At 37.2% G+C, this 22,433-nt stretch overlaps 1 protein-coding gene across 4 annotated transcripts in view; it reads right to left on the reverse strand.

Moving 5' to 3' along the window:
- CHST9 (carbohydrate sulfotransferase 9) overlaps positions 1-22,433 on the reverse strand; it is a 272,296-nt gene that overhangs the window by 125,229 nt on the left and 124,634 nt on the right. For 3 of the 4 annotated variants that reach the window (XM_054461218.2, XM_054461221.2, XM_054461217.2), the window contains one exon: positions 14,640-14,678. In XM_054461218.2, the coding sequence (XP_054317193.1) occupies positions 14,640-14,678 (39 nt within the window). Of the gene's footprint in view, positions 1-14,639; positions 14,680-22,433 lie in introns of those variants that run through there. The other variant, XM_054461220.2, reaches the window with a different exon arrangement.

The raw sequence follows: 22,433 nt of genomic DNA on the forward strand, positions 1-22,433 counted from the left end.
AACTGTATTTCTTACCTGAGCTCAAATAAGAATGTGCCCAGAGCACATGGCCTCAGGTTTTCCATGAGCACCAAAACAGAGCCTATCTAAATATGAAGTCCTCCTCTTCCCTTCCAAACATGCTCCAGCTCCTGTGCCGCCTCTCAGGGAATGTGGCACTCAGTCACTCAAATCAGGGGCCTTGGAATTCCTCTTGCATTCCTCCATTACTTACATGTCATCGATAACCAAGTCCTGTTCATTCCTTCTTCAAACATTTCTCAAATCCACCCACTCCCCCATCCCCACTGCTGCTTCCCTGTTTCTAACCTAGATAATTGCAGTAGATATCCAAGAAGCATCATTGCTTTGGTAGGTAACAGTCATTTCAAATTTAAGATAAATAAAATGGAAATCTCCTTTTATCCTCAGCCCCCCAAATGGATCCTCTCGTGTCTGCTATATCTCAGCTAATAGTACTATTCACCAGCTTGTTCTCACCTTAAACCTGGAGTCATCCTTTATCTCTGTTTTCGTATCCTTCCACATCCACTCTATCAGCATGTGCTGTCAGTTTTACTGCTAAAATCCTTCCTAAATCTGACAGCATCTCATTATTTCTACTGAAACCACCTTGGTCTCGGCCACTTCATTTTTCTCCTGGTTTACTTTAACAGCTTTCTTAAAAGGGCTCCCTATCTCCACTTTTTTTCTAAAATCCCACCTGTGTCAGAGAGCTTAAAAAAAATTTCATTACCTGGCTTAAAATTGTCCAGTGTTTATTTTTTTCTCAATGCAATTATAATAAAATCTGAACTGTTTCCCACAGTCTATAAGGCCCCGTGTAAGCTGCATGCTGCCACACGTTCACCTTTGCTCACCACGCTCCAGCCATGTCAACTTTCTTTCTTCTTCCTCAACCGACCAAGCTTGCCCTGCCTCAGGGCCTTTACACTCTTCTCTCAGATCTGCTCAAGGCTGGTTCCTTCATATCACTCAGGATTTAGCTCAAATGCCTCCTCCTCAGAGAAGTCTTCCTCTCCCATTCTGGCTAATGTGATGCCTGTCTACAACTCCCCAGAATTTAATTTTATCTCTTCTGATGGGAAAATTACCATAGGCTGATGAATGTGCGTGTTCTTTTTTAACTAAAAAAGTTGAAAGCTGAAAAAGTTGAAAGCTTTTTTTCTTAAAATAGAAAAATATAGGCCTACTGAAGCAGGTTATTTAAAATTAGAGAAAAATAGTTTAATATATCTCTTTGAGATGCTGAATGCAATCCTTTTGGCTATACATACCCAGAAATGGGATTGCTGGATGATAAAGTAGCTCTATTTTTAATTTTTTGAGGAATTTCCATATGGTTTTCTACAATGGATGTACTAATTTACATCATCACCAACAGTGTATTAGGATTCCCTTTTCTCCACATCCTTGCCAACTGTTGTTATCTTTTCTCTTTTTGATGATAGCCATTCTGATAAGTGTGAGCTAATATGTCATTGTGGTTTTGATTTGCATTTCCCTGATGATTAGTGGTGTTGAATACATTTTCATATACCTATTGGCCATTTGTATGCATTCTTTTGAGCAATGTCTATTCAGGGTCTTTGCCCATTTTTAAATCATGGTTTTTGTTGTTGTTATTTTTTGCTACTAAGTTGTATGCATTTCTTATATAATTGCAGCATTATTCAAAAAAGCCAGGATATGGAGACAACCTAAATGTCTACCAACAGATAAATGGATAAAGACAATGTGAGATGTGTGTGTGTGTGTGTGTGTATTCCATTGTTTATATGTGCACATATATACATTTTATGTATGTATATGTATTATATATGTGCACATATAATATATAATGCATTACATATAATGCACACATAATGAAATATTATATATCCTCAAAAAAAGAAGAAAATCCTGCCATTTGTGATGACATGGATGGACTTGGAGAACATTATGCTCAGTAAGATAAGCCAGAGGCAGAAAGACAAATTCTATATAATCTCAATTATATGTGGAATCTAAAATTGTTGAACTCATAGATATAATCATGCAAGATGAATAAGTTCTAGAGCTCCAATGTAGAGCATGGTGACTATAGTTAACAATATTGTGTTGTAAAATTTAAAATTTGCTGACAGTAGATCAGAAGTGTTCTCAACACATACACATGCAAAAGGTAATTATGTGAGGTGATGGATATGTTAATTAGTGTGATAATGTTGATTATTTAACAATGTATACAAATATCAAAACATCAAATTGTATACCTTAAGTATATATAATTTTGTCAATTATACCTCAATGAATTTGGAAAAAAATAAAAATATATAAAATGCTATATATATATCTATATTCATGTGCCAAATTCAAAAGTACACACCCTTTTTCCGAGTGTAACAGTACGTATGATATTTTGAATGCAGACCGAATACAGACACTGGATGATTCAGGTTGGTGAAAGGAGAGCAAGGTGCATCAGCTCTTCCGATTGGACATGGAAGAAGCAAGAGTCCTGCTTCATAGGTAAGTCTCAAGGCTGAGGATAACTGGACTTTCACCTCTCCTTTATCTCCAGTTCAGGAAAGAAAGAAGGATGGACAATTAAAAAAAGAAACAAATATCTCTTGCTTGTCTAAACTGTCTGGAAGACACGAACTGATGCGGCAATCCAACTAGACCTCTGAGAATACAACGTAACCTAGAATTAAATAATGTAACGTAGAATTACATTACAGGGTTTCTATAGAAGGAAATACAGAGGCACAGGTGTTGTGTTTTGTTTTTGTTTCCCAACATTTTGTTAAGATAATTTTCAAACACACTGAAAAGTTGAAAAGCTTCATTTCTTAAGATCATATTTCTCCCACTTCAGGCAAAGCCAAGCAACATCAAAACTTCCTACCTGCCTAAGACCAGTATATTCTAAATTTCTAAGTGCCTGGGACCAAGGACTGGGCCATGACATGATTTTTGACATTTTGGTTACCTTTTTAGTGTGCTTATACCTGCAATGAGCCAATCGCTCCTGCTAGATAGAAAGAGACTATTATTTTTTTAAATTTTATTTTATGGTAAGAACGCAACATGAGAACCGCCCTTTTAACAGATTTTACATGTACGATACAGTATTGTGAACTGTAGGTATGATGCTTTCCAGCGGATCTCTAGAACTTATCGGGGGCTGCAGGGAGGAGGAAGTGGGGAGTTGCTAAACAGCTGCTATATTTTTGTTGGTTGAAAAAGCTCTGAACTAAATTTTGTCTTCAAGTCTCCTTACACCACTGCTGGGAAGAACATCTACATGCTTATTGGGCACATTTGTTTTCTGTCGTTTAGAGAGGTCCTTCATCAATGAGTATAGATTATTGTGTCACGTAGTATATTGCTTATACAAATTCTGAAGTCAAATAGTTTTTAAAAATCTAAATTGGTCTCATCTTAGCCTTGGCGTTTACATTTTTTTTCAGCAATATGAACTGAGTGGTCCCTCATATCTGCCATCTTTATAGCCAAACCTGTTACTTTTCACCCAGAAAAGAGATCTTCCTTTGACATTTTCTCATGAGTAACAATAATGAATTTGATAATTTACTAGTGGAAAGGGTATGATGCCTAACTTACACTGAACTAGATCCCATTATGTTTATACTGGGCACAACTCAGTGGTCTCTGAAAAGACAAACAAATGCCTGGGCATGGCGGCTCACGCCTGTAATCTCAGCACTTTCGGAGGCCAAGGCAGGAGGATCGCTGGAGCTCAGGAGTTCAAGACCATCCTGGGCAACATAGTGAGACCTCGTCTCTACTAAAAATAAAAAAAATTTAGCCAGATGTGGTAGTACACGCTTGTGTGTCCTTGCTACTCAGGAGGCTGAGGCAGGAGGATTACTTCAGCCCAAGAGTTCTAAGCTGCAGTGAGCTGTGATTCTGCCACTGGATTCCAGCCTGAGCACTGAGTGCAGTGAGACCCTGTCTCAAAAGCAAAACAAAAGAAAAAAGACAAACAATGCAAGCTGATCGGAGACACCTGTTTGCTTATTTTTGCCACTGATCATTATACGTTATTTAAAAACAAGAGATGATTAAATCCATCTTTCAGGTCATTTAGTTAAGTTTTTTTTTTTTTTAATTTTTACAAGCTCTCAAGGTCTTTGACTACTGCCAATTCTCAAGCCATTCAGATAAGAAAGCATTGCTGCCAAGTATGTATATTAAATGCTTCTTCAGAAGTTCACTGAAATTCAAACATTACAACTATAATTAGGATACCAAGAACAGGACATTACTGGTACTTTAATGTGAAACCAGGACCTAATACACATATGTTGGGAAGCTGTTATTTAAAGACCTCTGCTATGGGGTTATATTTAAAAAATTGATTATCTCTCTTTTTATTCTCTCTCTTATGAAAATGACAAGAATTATTTTTTCTTGTGTTTTAGATAAACATTAGAAAAGTAAATTTTAAAAAGGAATTCATGTCTTACTTTAAAAAATATTTTGTACATTTGCATTGGGTTAAATAAAGAAGATAACTTTCTGTCCAGGTGCGGTGGCTCACGCCTGTAATCCCAGCATTTTGGGAGGCTGAGGCGGGCAGATCACTTGAAGTCAGGAGTTTGAGACCAGCCTGGCCAACATGGTGAAACCCTGTCTCTACTAAAAATACAAAAATTAGCTGGGTGTGGTGGCATGCGCCTGTAATCCCAGCTGCTTGGGAGGCTGAGGCAGGAGAATCACTTGAACCCGGGAGGTGAAGGTTGCAGTGAGCTGAGATCGCGTTCCAGTCTGGGTGATAGAGCTAGACTTAGTTTCAAAAAAAAAGAACTTCCAGCAAGTGGTTCAGTTCTGCAGTGTCCACTATGGTAGCTGGTGGCCACATGTGGCTGTTGAGAACTTGCTATGTGACTAGCACAACTCAGAAACTGAATTTTTAATTTTAATTAATTAAAATGTTACTTTAAAATCTGAAGTAGTATAAAGTGTTTTTTTCATTAACCATAACTTTATTGTTTCCATAGACTACATTTCTCTTCAATGATTGCATCATGTAATCTACTATTGTCTATTATAATACACATGTTCAGCCTATCTATCATTTCTAGCATCTAATGAATAATTTCTTATATTGATAGCATGCTGCAATAATACTTTCAATATCCTGGCTTAAATAATATATCATTAAATTAATTTCCCCTATTGCATTTTACTTTTTGAAATGCAGCTATTCGAAGTATAATTTATATATATGGCTTACATTGTATTTTTATTGGATACTGCTGATCTAGAAGAAAGCAAGAGAGTAAAAAACAACAGCAACAACAAAAAATACACCAACAAGTAAATAATGATGAAATCTGGAGAGTCTTACAAATTTACTTGTTCTTTCTGCCTAAGTTAAAACCTTGTAAGGTACCACATGATCCAGCAATTCTATTTCTGGGGTATATACCAAAAAAAATGGAAAGCAGGGTCTGAAGAGATATATTTGTACACCCATGTTCACAGCAGCATAATTCAAAATAGCCAAGAGGTGGAAGCAACTCAAGTGCCCATTGTTGGATGAATGGATAAATAAAATGCAATATATACATACAATTGAATCAGTCTTAAAAAGGAAGGAAATTCTGGCACATACTACAATATGGATGAAATTTGATGTTATGAAATTAGCTAGTCACAAAACCACAAATATTGTATGATTCTACTTATATAAAGTACCCAGAGTAGTCAAATTTATAGAGACAGACAGTGAAATTGTGTTTGCCAGGGAAAGAGGGATGGAAGAATGAGGAGTTACTGTTTAAGGAATACACAGTTTCAGTTGTGCAAGATGAAAAGATTTCTGTGAATGGGTGGTGGTGACAGTTGCACAACAATGTGAATGTACTTAATGCCACTGAATATTTTTAACACATAAACATGGTTAAAATGGTAAGTTTTATGTGTATTTTATAATTTTAAAAAATAAATAATTTTTTAAAATCACATAACTATATTGCTCCTATTGCTGCAGAAAGATATAGTCCATTTCAAGTTACCATGAAGGTTAAGGAAAAATATTAAATTTAATGTAGTTCATATTTGCTTATCTATATGTCCTGGGATGAACATTTTTAAATGACAAGAAAGCTAGCAGATTAGGTAAGAAAAATGGCCAGAGAAAACAAGATAAAAGTGCATTAAATAAAGTCAGGTTTTGAATGTAGTGTTTTGTTTGTCTCTGGATATCAGTGAAAGAGAGAACTATTCGTTTTCAGAGAAGGCTTGGTAAAATTGCATTTCAGGGACTTTTTGGAGGAAGAAAGGACTGTATCTGACTGAGAAGTACAGATTGTTTCTGTGCAGTGTGAAATGTATTAGAGATTTATAGTCATACTAATAACTAGAACATAGTAAAGATGTGTAAGGAAATGAAGGTAAGCTAGGGTAGAAGGACATTTGCCAAGGACTCAAAATGTAATTTATATATATGGCTTACATTGTATTTTTATTGGATATTGCTGATCTAGAAGAAAGCAATGTTGGAAAGATGTTCAAAGAAAGGCATGGGGATCATCCCACCCTTTAAATGGTCCAAATGGAAGCCAAGATACCGGATCATGTCTAAGAAAATTTAAATATGCTAGCTACACTCAATAATGTAGTAATTCATGGTCATCTATAACTCCTTAGTGTGAATTAATTAAGGGACCCCTGGTTCTGGTGTCCCCCACAACAGGTACCTCCCTTTGTGGGTCTCTCTGTTTTCCCACTAAAGCTTAGCCTTTCTTGGAATTCCTCCAATTGCCAGTCATAACCTCACTTCTGGGGTAAGTGGACTTGAGGTGTTTCATGTTTCCTTGGAGTTTCATGGCTTCTCTGTTGTCCTACAAATACTCTTATCTGGGGATTTTCAGTTAAATAATGGGACAATGTATATGATTGATTTCTGTACTGCATGGCTCAAGTGACATACATTCACTTTAGAAGGTTTTAAGTTGCACAGTATACGAGTATATCATTTACAGTTGATTAAAATGTTTGTGGTCATTTCTATTTAAAAGAACAAGTTGGGCATCTGTTTCTTGGTTAGAAATAACCACCTCATTTTTTTACCCTGTGGGAAAATCAGGTATGACTTAACACTCCTTTCACAAGCCAGGCTGAGGATCTCTGATATTCTATTTCTGTGTGCATTTGTAATCCTTTGTTTATATAAATGACACTTTCAGCTAGTCAAAATATGCATTTACCTAGAATGCTAAATTACAGGTCATGTCACATAAGAGTGTAGTTACTGTCGTTATTATATTGACTGATACAGAGATACACACACCTAGGTTGCCCTTTGATACAACTTCCATGATAAATTAGTTGATCATTCAACACATACACATACATATGAGCCTAACAGCATGAGCCCAATTTTGTCGAGACCTGCTTCGTCTCATGCTGCCTTGATGAGATTTGTCATCTAGCTCTTGAATGTTCATTTTTATTTGAGTTACTTTCTATTTCAATTGGGAATTATTTGTGACTTGTTTTTGTAATACCATATTTAATTGAAGACGAAAGTGTAAAGTAATTTTTGGCTAACACCAATTACAAAATTATTCTCCATTTCCTTTTCTGGGTAAAAGAAACACATACATGTTGTTTGTGAAAGAATCAACACAGATAAAAGTTTCTCTTTTTCCGTTACACAAGGAGGCACCCCGTGAAATTTATTGTGATGCAGCTGAAGATAATATTTCTCCCCTGCCACCTAAAGAAAGCATGTTTCAAGTCTCAACTGTGTGCAGATAAATCCTGTTCGGTGTAGTGTAATAGCAATCCAAATTAAACATCAAATATGTGGAGGGAATTTCAGGTAGATGTGTTCATATCTGTACTTTGACTATGTGGTGTGACATGGCAATTTCTCCTTCATTAGCTACGTAGCATTTCAGATTTGTCTAGTTTGCATACACACACTCCTTTAAATGCAGTGTTACACAATAAAATTTAAGGTATTTTAAAAATAATGTGGCACAGTTGTGTTGCTATTTAATCTCTATCATAAATTCGACTGGCTGGAAAATGAAATTTGTTTAAAAATAAAACGTGTAGGACTTCTTTTAATGAACAGCCCAAGTGTAAGTCTTCCATTTTGAGGAGGGGAAAACGCATCTAAGAGACTTTATTTCATTCAATAATAAATATTGTTCTGAAATCATAAACCCAGAGAAAATTGGTTGCTTTTAAAAATAGAATTCATTAACATAGTTCAGAGAGCCAGGTCTTCAGGAAAGCTGCTTAAAAAAGCAAACATGCTGGAGATGGATTGCCTGGGAGGCCAAGGCAGAAAATTGGTAGTTCAGAACTACAAGATGGAAAAATATGAGATTTTGTTTATATCAACCTGGGCCACTGGGCATAAGATCTTAGGAAAAAATATTTTGCTTCTTTTTTCAGCAATTCCTTGGGGTCTGTGTTAGGCCAGATGTGGATCACAGGTCTGGGTTCAAGTCTCAATTCTGCCATCTGCTAGCTAACCCAAATGACCTTGATCAAGTCACATAGCAGGACAGCGTGAAATGGCCAGGCTTTGCTATCACACAGACCTAGATCCAGGGGCACACTGGTCAATGTTTAAAACTGAATGAACCCTGGTTTGTAGTGTTTGCCAATTTCCATGGTGTAAATACCCCCACCATGGCCAATTTGAAGCTACCTGCATGACCTCACTGAATGCAGAACTGGGAAGAGAGGAGCACAATCAGTTCTCTCCAGACAGCTTTCCAGATATTATAAGCTGGCTCCAGCAAGCCACAGCCTAGGTTCCATTTCTGGTTCCACCAGTTAATAAATGGAGCCTAAAGCAAGTAATTTAACCTTCCCAATCTCAGCTTTCCAATTTTTAAAATGTTGACCATAAACAAACTTTACATGTTCATTTAAAGGCTCAAATAGAAGATACTGGGCACAGAGCCTGAAAATAGCAGGTTCAACAAACTTCAATTTCCCAACTTAATGGCCTAAGGATTAAGCTCTTCTCTCTCTCTCTCTCTCCCTCTCTCTCTCTTTTATATCTTCTTCCTTCTCACTCTCCTTCCTTTCACATATTCTTTGAAAGAACAAGTCTGCATTTGTCTTATATTCGCTCCTCAACCCCTTGTCACTTGGTTTTCACTTACAGAATTCCTCCAGCATAATTTCTCTGTGGTGATGAGTAGATATCTCCCTGCAACTCCAATAGATGTTTTCAGTGCTTATTTTACTTGCTCAATCTGTGGCACTGGACAGGTTTGACCAGACCCTCCTTTTAACTTTCTCTCTTTCTTGGATTCAGAGACGGAGAATGCTGTTGATTCTCACAGGACAGCTTTGATTTATCTTTCTTAGGCTCTCGGTCTCTGAGTTATCTTACTGTGTTCTTTGTTAATGTTGGGGATGTTCTAAGGATTCAGCCTTGCCTTGTCTCTTTTCTCACTCCTGACTCCCTTTGGAGCTCATTCATAGCCAGGGCTTCAACTCTTATCCAGGAACCAATTACTTAAAAGGCAAATCTGCATCTCTCTGAAGTTCTAGGCTCTATTGCCTATAACCTACCGCTTATTTGACATTCTTGACAAAATTCTGTCCCCATATCGCACATGCCACATTATAATCAACATAGATATGACTTAATTTATTATTTTCTCCACCAAACTTGTCTCTCTCCCCGTATTCCCTACACAGGTTGCAGTATACATCTTTTCTCTAAGGCGGGAAACCTAAGAGTTATCCTCCCATACCTTCCATATCCAACCAGGTCAGTTTGATCTTGTAAATGTATCTGGATTCCATTTTCTTGGCTTCCTCTCTAACGTCACTGTCTTAGTAAAGACACCTCAGACCTTCATCCTGTTGTTCTTGGGTAATTAAAATGATATGCTTCCTGATTTCCTTGCCTCCTGTCAATTTCTCTTCCAATCCATACTTCCGCTGAGGTTTTTAGAAATCTCTCTCCTGGAGAGATTTTTAGAAAATGCAGATGGATTCTGTAATTCCTTGTACTTCATTAGCTTTCAGCACTTACTGCATGAAGTCCAAACTCCATGGGACGGCATAGATGGTCCTTGTTGATTCTGGCATGTGCCTACATTTTGGCCACATCTCCCACCTCTTGTTTATGACTCTGTTCCAGTCTTATTAAATCACTAAGCTTTCCCTCAATAGGCCATGCCTTTTCCCACTACCTTCATCTCTCTGGCAATGTCTCTTTCATTAACTATTAGGTGTTTCAAGATTTGTTTAGTTTGCATAAACACACTCCTTTGGACAGCGAGCCCTTTCCCCCCCACTTTTTTTTTTTTTACCTGGTAAACTATTCCAGTTCTTTCTTCAAGGACTGACTGAAGTCTCGCCTCTTCCAGGAAGCCCTCCCTGAATTCCTCATGATACCTTGTACATCATTCTCTAAAAGGCACTCTTCAAACCATGTTGTAATCATGTGTACTTGCTTTTCTCCCTGAACTGAAAGTGAGTGAATTAAGGATATTTATCCCACATCTTATTCACCTTTGCATCTCTGATGTTAAGCACAAGTCCTGGACCATTAAAATATTTATCGAATTGAAAGTATCAACTTATAAATACCTCAGATTCCTTCTCTGCCCCTTTTGTGGTGCCTGAGGTGCTGTCAAGAAAATAGCTTTTACAAGCTATGAACAAGTTAGGATGACAAGCATTTTAAGCTTGATTCTAACTGGAATAATGATTCTCAAATTGAGAATGAAACATGTAGCTATTGCAAAATACCAATGTCCAAAATAATGGGCTTTTCAAGGATGATAGTTTGCTTAAATGTATTTGTCACAATGTCTTCTACCTGCTAACCTCATATGTTTAATGTTGGTCACCAATAATTAAAACTATGACAAAATAGGTCTTTCTCACTCTTGATTTTTAAGGTTTTTTTTTTGATAGTATATAGGAACTATGGCAAAAACACTATAAATATAGAAATAGCCTAGAGAAAAGTCATGCTAAATGTGCTAAATATTATTTGTATTCAATAAATGTGACATATAATAAAATGAACATGTTATTCATGCACAGATGGAAGATTTTACTCAGTATCTACTTAACTATTTTTTTATCCTGAATGACTGCATGTTCAATGTGTGTTAAAAAGTTTTAAAATGGAGGTGCCATTGCTGTTGCAGAACGTTTCCAAGAATCAACACACTCAGTCAAAAAGTAAGCCGCAAAGGACTGAGCTTGCAAAGCAGATGTTCTACATTTGCTAAATTTCCAATAATGAATTTCACCTTTTGCGTTGGGAAAACAAAAACAAAAACATTGTTCCTCTCTGTGGGTAGCTTTTTGCAAATGATGTAAATGAACAAACCATTTCTAACTTTAAGGATGCTCTAATGTAATAAATGAAAAGTACGCAATTGATTTCTCCATTCTCTGGTCCACTAGGGCTATTCTTTCCATTATACTTAACTGAATTTGAAAGAGTTCTTCTTTTTGGAAATGTTGAAATATAGATTTAACAGATGGTGTTCCACTAGTTTATGGTAGTAAGCATCCTAACATAGCTTTTTCTAAACAATAATTTATGATCCACTTTTCTTCACAAGAATTCCTCTTTGCATTTTATGCTGTGTTGCTTTCTAATATCGAGAATTCCATGGCCCACAAAGAGGTCTTTCTTCTGATGAGATAAAGGTACTTCAAACAATGAAGTTTTTACATAAAATCTATGAAATAGCTGATCTTTTTAAAAATTTTCCTGGTAAAGAGAATCAAGGGAAAATAGAAAATTGATGACATCAGGTATTTGCCGCCTCATATTTGTCCATTTATCATTATACCACCATATATTTTATAATATTCTTTACCAAGCCAAACTGCCAAATTTAGTTTTGATGTTTCTAACCATATTCTATGAATATGACATAGACTTTCAAGCTTAGTGTCAAGAAGCATATAATTTGAATGGGTTTTCAAAAATGACAATGAATGATACCAAGTCATACATACTCTCTTGTGAAGTTATTTCTGGCTTATGAAAAATAGCATCACACATGAATCAATAGCCCGGATTGCAATCAGTGTGGACGGACTCTAAATAGAAGTCACTAAATAGACTACAGGACAGTTTTATTCCATAGTCTTGGCACCATCAGCTAGATGCTTTACTGAGAAACTCAGTCCAAACTAAATTAGTGTAATCTTTGGAACATGATTCACTCAGTTATATAATGAAATGAAAGCCACTTAAGTTTTGTTGACCACCATTATACATAGTAGAGCCATTTCAATTAAGTGAAAATGGCAATAGAATCATAGACACAAAATTAGAAAAAACTTTAGCAATGATTTAACCAAACTCTTTATGAATCTGTTGTCAACATTCTTTTAGGGGGTGCCCAACCCCTGCACATGTTTACAAACATAATCTCATTCTTTCCAGTGCTAGAGACATTTCCTTGTTATGAAGTTCTTACCCTGCATAAAAAGCTACTTCTGTGTAACTTTCATCTTAGTGCAAGACCTTAACCAACCAAAACATGAGGGTCTTGGTAGGTCCTGGTTTTAATAGGAATATTCTGTCTAAAATATTTTCTAACTTTTTTGTTTCAATTATTATACATTTAGTGCAATAGGATAGGGTAGATTGAAAGGTTCCAGAACCTAATATTGGTCTTTCTTAGCCAGGAGATAAACTCAGCTGTAAACAAGAGGGTGCGGGGTATATAGTAACTGGGGAGGCAGGACATAGAACCTGAGGAAAATGAACTAAGATGTAAAAACTTGCAAGCAAGAAGTCAGAAATAGGAGTTCCCATGATGTTTTCAGTATCTTAGCCACACACTTTATCTAAAGAAGTCTACATTCAGGCCAGCACCACAGACTGATTGTAGTATTTATGACTACAGTGGTAAACAGTATGTTCCAATCTTGAAAACTCAGACTATTGTTACAAATTTAGATTCCCTGAGGGCATGATTTGTTGTCATTTGAAATGATTAGGAGCCCCCTAATGTTCCCCTAGAATATGGGCTGTATTCATTAGTTATCCTTAACCTCACCCTCTCATAGAAATCAGGCAATTGACAAGCTACAAATCAGATAGGGCAAATTAGTAAAAATTCCACTAGTAAAGGGGTTTTTCTCATAGCCCTAGTGACCTGTGTTCCCTATCAAAGATGCTGTTGCCTTAAAGATTTTCCATTTGTTGAAAAGTGTTTTATTAAGCAAGTAACTGAACAAAGCATTAAAGTGACTAGCACTTTGTTTTGAAAAGAAACGTTAGCATGGTGGGGGTGCAGGAAAGGACAGGGAGTGGAGATGCCTGAGTCCTTGTCCTGCCTCTGTCTCTAACCTTGGTGTCACCTTGATCACAAATAATTTTAGAAGCCATGACTATTGAGGGAACCTAACGAGGCATCAGACTTAACACTTTAGCCAACTTAGCTTTCTTCCAAACTGTGCATTTTCTTTAACTAAGAAGGTAGTACTTAAGGCATTATGGAAATAGCATTTTAGAAGCCGTACAAATTATTTCTCCCCCAAGGAGCAATAATGAACGTAATCATACCTGTGAGGGAATCAGACACTTTCTTGCCTTCATAATTGTGTGTGTGTGTGTTCATGATCAGGCTTTAAAAGGTTCCCAGAGAATGCAAGCAATAATGTTTAACAGGAAATTCATGCAGGTATTAAGTTGCCCACTTATCTGAAATGAATGCTAAGGTTGGAAAGGACAAAAGAGACAGGAGCTTATGCTGTTTATACACTTTTAGATTAAGATGGATCTTTGTCTTCTACTGACTATGCTGACTTTTTGGAAACACACATAATATCTTATTACCAGACAGGAAATGAAGCTAAAAGAAGCTAGTGGATGGGAGTGATTGGTAGCTCTCGCTTATCACAGGAGTAGTGGGTTGGTAGAAACCTGGGAAGGATGGCGGGCATAGGTACACATGCCAAATTAGCATTCTCTATGATTGTTGGCAATTTCTGGGCACTGTGAGCTGCAACACTGCTCCTATGCAAAGACTGACTTGGTAAATGAAAATCTATCTTACCTCACAACTTTAAGCTAAAAGGCAAGTAATGGAAATATGAAAATGTAAAAACTTAATTTTGTGTTAGTTAGCAAATACTGACCCCTACTATGTGCAATGGCACTCTGCCAAAGCATGATTCACTTCTGAATCCACATGAATTTAGAAGTGATGGCATTCTTAAAATTCCTCCAAAATATAAAGATGCTTCTCAGTTAACACTGTCCTGAAAAGCATCCACTACATATACGGTTTTAAGAAATAAAACTGAGATTCATAGTCATTTGGGAAAGTAAACTGGTTGTCAACTATCACATCACAATGCCTGTATTTGAATACTGTTGGTTGCAAGACTCACCTTTAAATAGATAATCATGAAAAAATTAAGGAACATTCCATCTCATTTTCTTTTGAATGTAATGATTGGATGAAAAGGGCATAACTGTTGCGAAAGTGAAAAAGCTAAATGTATGAATTTATTTTAATTAAATTAATATCGATCAGTTCAAAAGCCATAAACTATTAATTTTAGTGTGAATTTTTGAATAATAAATTTAAAAAAATTTAAAGGTAGAAATAAAATCAGGAAATAAAGCTGGAGCCCATTGGACAAAATCTTACCTGAAGTTACTTTTTGTTCTCTTCTCTTCTCCACTCTCCCTGAAATGAGAAGTGGCAGACAAGTTACAGCATGGAATCATGAGAATATGATGAAAATAAGATGAAAGCTCAGTTTACAGCAATTTCCAAACACAACCTCTACTTCAGCCATGTCCAATGTGCTCCTAGAGATGACTGGGCTCAGCTGACAGGCATGAGAACTGCTTGCAAACCAATTTATGAAAGTAAAAAATAAATAACTATGCATTAAATGTGCTGTTGGATTTTTAAAATCTTGTTAGCCAGAGTCATTTACTCAACAATAAACTTACAAAGGGCAAATCCCCATAGAAACCACTATGGGGAAAACAGCTAAATAAGACTATGCCCTCTTACAACCCACTTGAAAAAATAGAAAGGACAGACAATATAATATGAAGTGAGATGTGCCTCAAACGGTGTAGAATGTTTAAAGATATGAGATGATGAAGCAGTTATTTTAAGAAAGGAGGGGGTGCTCATGAAGTTATGGAGAAAGTGGCATTTGATTTTGACCTTGAGATACAAATGGGATTTGAGAAATTTGAAATAGAGAAATGACTGACTCTTGGCAAAGGACACAGTATGGGCTAAATGGACAGGGTATTTGCGCAAGAAGACCTTGCACGCTTACAGCAGTGCATTGGAAGGGGACTATCCTAGGGGATTAGGCACAAGGCAATGAAAGGGTGGACTGAGTCATGGCAGTGGGCGTGGAGATGAGGGAAGTAATGGATGCAAGAGATGGGGGGAGGCCGAAATAATAGGGCCCAGCGATTTATTAAATGTGAGTTGCCAGGAAGGAGAAGAAGTCAAGATGAGTGGTTAGCTAGGTGACTTTGGGTATAGAGATCCAAGTTGGGGAAATGGTATTATAGAATGTGATGGGGCTGGGAATAACAAGTTCAGTGTTAGACCTACTGACTTTGAAGTACTATGGGAACAAGGAGCTTGTAAGAGGTCAGAAAATTTAACTATCCTAATATATATGCATCTGACATTGGAGCACCCAGGCTTATAAAACAAATACTACTAGATCTAAGAAAAGAGATATAGCCACACAATAATGGTATGTGATTTCAACAGGCACTGACAGCATCAGACAAATCATCGAGGCAGAAAACTAACCAAGCAAGTGTGGACTTAAATGAACTTTTGACCAAATGGACCTAACAGACATCTACTGAATAGTCCATCCAGCAACCACAGAATGCACATTCTTCTCATCTGTGCACAGAACATTCTCTAAGATTGACCACGTACTCAGTCATAAAGCAAGTCTCAATAAATTCAACAAATCTGAGTTGAAATTACAGATGCAAGAAATGTTCATCATAAGAAGATGGCTGAAGCTGAAGGAGTGAATGGGGCATAAAGGCAGACAGCACAGAGGAGTGGGTGGAGGACAATAACTAAGATAACATGACTGCTGCTTTTGTTTTGTGATGTAGGCCCATGGGAAGTCAGAAGCCGCTGAAATCCGGGGAGCTCAACAAAGTGCAGGCTCCTGTACCACAAATCAAGTTTTAGAAGTATGGGGGTTTTCAATAGCATGTTGCTACTGCTTGCTGAGTTCACATGTTTGTTGCTAGACTGTGAGAGAGTAGTTTTAGCAGAGAGTGGGCAGAGAACACAGGAGAGACTGCGAGGGTCTGGGAAGTAAGTGTGTGATGAGGAAGTGGAGCTGAGGACATGGCTTCTTGTTTTTCAACTTTGGCAGCCTCCAAATGAGTCGAATAAGTGAAATGGGGCAATAGCTTGAATACAAGCCAACTAAAGGTTTTTGCTAAGCTAGGAAATCCTAAGCATGCTTACAGACTTAGGTAAGAAACTGTGTACTTGGGCAATTGTGTGTATGAACACCATGGTGGAGGTGAGGACCTCGGTTTGGGATAAGTGAAGACTATCCTTCCAGCTGTCACTTTTTTGTCATCTATCAACACTCCACAGCTGGAGCTAGTTACTGAGAAGTTAGGCCACACGTTGAAGCTACATGTAAACTTTATCCAAGCTTTTCTAACAGCCCTTCAAGTCTGTTAAAATCCTAACGTATAAGGTGGAAAATATACAATCTTCCCTCATGTCACTGACAAAAGTGTAGAATTCATTTAACTGGCACCTTGATTAATGGCATGTTATATTCATTTGGGTGATTTCCAGAGGACTTGTTTGATGTAATTTATTTCAATGATTCCAACAGATAAATAACATGAATAATCCATTTAAAGGCCTCATTCATTACGAAGTGTGACAGGGCACCTTCTCATTTAAGTTTTCCACTGGACAAGCCACTGCTTACTGTTTGATTATTCACTTATGAATACTAGAGGCCTTGGACATTTTCATAAATTTTAAAAAATGGTATTCAAGGCTTGAATTGTAAAATATGTAAAGAAAAACATCTTTTTGGAGTGTCTTTAACCTATATTAGAATGAGTCACTAATTCTGAAAGTTGGAAGTGTATGTATTTGAGATAAATAATATGGTGTAGTGATCAAGGTGTCCCCAATGATTCCCATCTTCTCTTCTTTTGATATTCACGTCCTGTGTAATCCCACTGAATTAGATTGACTGTGTAATCAAGGATTTTGTGGGAATAATAGTGTGTGATTTTGAGGTTGATCCTTAAGAAAATTGTGGCTTCCAGTTTGGGTGTGGTGGCTCATGCTTGTAATTCCTGTGCTTTGGGAGGCTGAGGCAGGAGGATCACTTGAGGCCAGCAGTTTGAGACCAGCCTGTGCAACAAAATGAGACCACCATCTCTAAATTTTTTTTAAAAGATTAGCCAGGCATGGTGGCACACATCTGTCACCTCCCTAATTAGTTGGGAGGCTGAGGCAGGAGGATCACTTGAGCCAAGGAGTTTGAGGTTACCATGAACTATGACTGCACCACGGCACTGTAGCCTGAACAACAAAGCAGGACCCCATCTCAAAAAACAAAGACAAAAAACTATGGCTCCAATATTCCTTTCTTTTGGATCACTTCCTCTGGGGGATGCCCGATAATATGTTGTGAGGACACTCAAGCAGCCCTATGGAGAGGTCCATGTGGCATGGAACTGAGGCCTCCTGTCAACCACCAATGAGGAACAAAGGCCTGCCAGCAGCCCCCATCAACTTGCCAGGCATATGAGCAATCCATTTACCAGCCCCAGTCAAGCCTTCAGCTGACAGCAGCTCTGGCCAACATCTTGACTGTAATCTTGAGAAAGCCAAAACCAGAACCATCCAGTTGGCTATTCCAGAGTCCCCCACAGAAACAATGTGAGCTGACAAGTTTATTGTTGTTTTTAGCTGCTAAATTCTGAGATAAGTGTTATATATGTTACAAAAGTCTGTCATAATTTATCATTTAATATACTATACCTACAGTAATGCTAATTGCAGGCATATCAATCCGTCTCCCTGATTTTCTCATTTGTAAAGTGGGGATCAGGGCCTGCTTCTCTGGAATGCTATGAGGATGAAACAATTCCATATGGTAAAGCTAGCAAGAAACAGAAAAAATTCACATGAAATATTGGCATTTCATGTTTCAGAAGGGAGGCTGAAAGGTGCAACTTTTTTTTATGAATACCTCAAATAATTTTTTTTATGAAGACCTAGAACAATTCTCAGCCCCTATGTTATATGAAAGGGCTTTGTAAATTGTAGAGTGCTACATAAATTCTACCTATTAGTTTTATCATGAATTAGTCCTGTTACAGGAATCTACTTAGATTTCTAAGTTATATATATACGTTATGTGTGTATATAGGTGTGTGTGTATATATATGTGTGTATATATGTATATATGTGTGTATATATGTATATATATGTGTATATATATACACACACACATATACACATGAAACATCAAATTAGAAAAATAAAAATTACATGGTAGGACAGTACTATATTGATCAATGGACACAGAGATTGAACTGTTTAGATGGAGATGACCCTCTAGGCTTCCTTCTTTAGTATCTTTATCTCAGTCTGAATAGGTGATCTTATCTCTCATTCTCTCAATGTTCACTTTCCCCCAAAGAGACGACTGTGACACTACATCTCTAGCTCCAAAATCTACTTAGGTTTTAAAGCCTCCTGGAAATCTCTACCTGTGTCCTCCACTGCACTTCAACACATGTCTTTAACTTAAATAATTATAGTCCCAATTTCTCTAATGACCAGTGATGATGAGCTTAATGTGGCAGATATACACCATGGAATACTATGCAGCCATAAAAAAGAATGAGTTCATGTCCTTTGCAGGGACATGGATGAAGCTAGAAACCATCATCCTCAGCAAACTAACAGGAACAGAAAACCATACACCGCATGTTCTCACTCACAAGTGGGAGTTGAACAATGAGAACACATGGACACAGGGAGGGCAACGTCACACACTGGACCCTGTTGGGGGTGAGGGGAAAGGGGAGGGAGAGCGTTATGACAAATACCTAATGCATGCGGGGCTTAAAACCTAGATGACGGGTTGATAGGTGCAGCAAACCATCATGGCACAGGTCTTCCTATGTAACAAACCTGCACGTCGAGCACATGTATCCCAGAACTTAAAGTGAAGAAGAAAAGAAGAAGAAGAAGAAGAAGGAGAAGAAGAAGAAGATTTCATTAAAAAACCAATAATTATAGTCCCCTACAAAACTGCTCATCCTTGGTGTCTGCTCAGGCACCCGAACATAAAACCTAAGAACCACCGGCTTCTTTCTTTTGCTCCTTCTTCCCATCTAATCTGTCCCTCAGTCCAATACATTCCCCTCTATCAGGACTTTGAGACATATCTTCTCCTTTTTCACTGCCATCACCCTAGTTCATGAACTTTATATCTGTTCCTGGGGTTATCTATTTTCTATGGGCTCCTAACTGGTTTGTTGGTTTTTTCTGTCATTGTAATCCAATCACTCCTAAATAGCAAACTCTACATTTCTTAATATAAAATTTATGACCTTGGACAATTTGGACATAACTTTCCTTCTGCTGTCACTCCTCAAGCATCACAAAGAGGAGTTACCCATTATACTAGGAATTACACCTCCACCCCAGTTCCCCATTCATGCTGTTTCTGCTTCCTAGAATGTCCTGTCACGTGGCTCCTGCCTATCAAAACCCTATTCAGCTTTTAGAGCTCAGCTCAGCTGCCAGTCCTCTGTGAAGTCTTTTCTTTTGGGCCAGCTCCCCAAACTCTCCATGCCCTGCAGAGTGAAGCACCATTCTTCTGTGCTCCTGTAACCTTTCATTTACGCCTTTGCCATAGCACTGATTCTTATTTTGGTTCACAATTAGTTGTGTGTTTGTTTTCCTGACTGGATGGTGGCTTCCTTCAGGACAAGTCAAGAGTCCCACATCGTTCTCTCTCCTGATGTCTAGCACCGTGCCTTAAACACAAATGCTCCAACTCACTCTGAAATGCTGGAGAACATGAAGTCAATTTTAGTATTGCTAAAATGTAGTGAAAGTACAACCAAGAATAGAGCTTTTAGCAGGTATGTATATTACAACTGACAACCAAGAAAACGATTATATTAGAAAAGTGGGTCATAAAATAATAGAAAGGCTTTCAGAATAATGAACACACATTCTGTCCTAGTTGTGCTTTATTTTATCACAGATTCTAGTTTAAAAACAAAACATTAAAATATGGTTTGCATCTTATTTCTATTTAAACCTGGATGCAGCACTCCACTTGCGATGAATAAAAATGGACCATAACCTCATAAAAATTGAATTTTCAAGATAAAACTTTTTTCTTATATGAGAAAATTTATTTAATTGAACACTAAAGTTCCGCATCTCATGACTATTTATCTATGTAAACTGAGTCTCAATATTTTTAAAAGCTATTTTAGACTTGAGGTTGTGGATATTGTTTCATGGAGAAACATTACATGTATGTCAATTTACAGTACATTTCAGTACTTCAGTATGGAAGTAGTCTCTTAATCACAGTGATTGATTGTTTCTGATCTTTTAAAACCACAGGCACATAAATGGCAATTTGATGCTGTCTCACCAATAATGGGTATGGGCATCTGTATCATAACTCAGTATCTCATGTCACTTCTCAGGAAAAGGAAATTATATATGTGTGTGTGTGTGCACGCACACACACACACGTATGTTTATACACATTTATATGTACACTATATATATGTGTGTGTGTATATATATATACACACACACATATATACTGTATTTTCATGCTCAACTATAGTCTCCTCTCTAAAATATGTTCTCTCTTCTACTTGCTTCCATCTTTTTATAATAAAGTCTGTCGTGGTATCTTATGAAACTTGCCTCACCACACTACCAATTTCTCAGTAGCCAGTTCTGAGTTTGCGTTCACTTTCAGGCATTTTATCTGCCTTGCTCTGAGAGGTATTATTAATCACATCCTGTTGCTAGGATACCTGAGAATGTTCATTTATGTCTGATGTTTCTTTGGCAAAATGCACTATGAAGAAGGCATAGAATCATGACAATGAAAATTACTGTGCACATGCTACTTATTAAAAAAGGGAGGAAGAGCATAACCACCAGATAATATAATACTAACTGCCATGAATTGTTTAATACCATTTTTGTTTCACCTAGATTTTAATGGAAAAAAAACTGGCAATATTTTTGGATAATGAGAATCTGTAGTGCTTCTATACTTCTGAGTTAAGCAGAAAAAGTGGAAGGTGGTAGGGTTTTGGTTCTGTTCATTTCATAGGGATTTAAGAGAGGAAGGAGCTTGAAATGCTTCAAATGCTTCCTTTACAGACAGCGTAACTAGGTTAGAGTGCTAGTTGATTTGCAGGGCCAGACCTAAAACCCAGGTCACCACTATTGCCATGTTTAGCTATTTTAATGCAAGATTTTTTAGAAAAGCGGGATGTGGAATTGGACAATAATAGTAAAAAAATGCCTTTATCAATATATTAAAATAATTTCAAAATTACTGCTGTCTTGGGTGCCAGTACACCAAAAATTCCTGCTTATTGGTTGTCATGAGAGAATATGGATACATAAAATCCACCTAAATGCAAGATTTTCTTAGTCAATCTCTTCCTACAGGAAACAGCGTGATATAACAAAAGGAACACGGATTTGGAGTTAGATGGACTAACCTCTCATCCTAACCAGGGATGCCTGCGAGCCATGTAATCTGGGAATGAAGTCTTGAGTACCTTCTCATTACATGTGCTTTTTGTTCTCACCTCTTCTCTCTTTTGTGTGTGTGTGTGTGTGTGTGTACACAAGATATGTTTGGAATATCCATAAGCCATATGTAATCAGTCCCTAGGTTTTAAAAGTTGCAGGAATAAATTATTTTAAAAAAATTTCTGTGGACTAGCTTTTTATTAGTCAATTATTGTTCATCAAATTATTTGTTTGAATGAAACAATTTTTTTTAACTTGTAATTATCTAACCACAATGTTTCAGGAGTAAGACACTTGAAAGATCTTGCAATTTTCTTTTTATCAGGTAAGTATTTATTTAGTACCTACTATGAGTTGGTCATTCTATTGAAACTTAAATATTATTTCATTTAATTTTCCCAGTAAATGACTTTCATTTTCTGATGGTGAAGGCAGGCTCAGAATCTTTTTTCACATGCACAAGCTTCCAGTTAATGAATGCCAGAACTGGAATATGAATCCAGAGATTTTTACCTTTTCTGTGCTTTTTAGCTGTAGTGATTAAGGACAATTTTGTAGAGTGGTGAAGAACTTTGAGTTGTAGCTCTACCACTTGATCACTGTGGGCTGTGGGCACCTCATTTTAAT

Source organism: Pongo pygmaeus, chromosome 17 (genome assembly GCF_028885625.2).
Source record: "Pongo pygmaeus isolate AG05252 chromosome 17, NHGRI_mPonPyg2-v2.0_pri, whole genome shotgun sequence".
Lineage (NCBI taxonomy): Eukaryota > Metazoa > Chordata > Mammalia > Primates > Hominidae > Pongo > Pongo pygmaeus.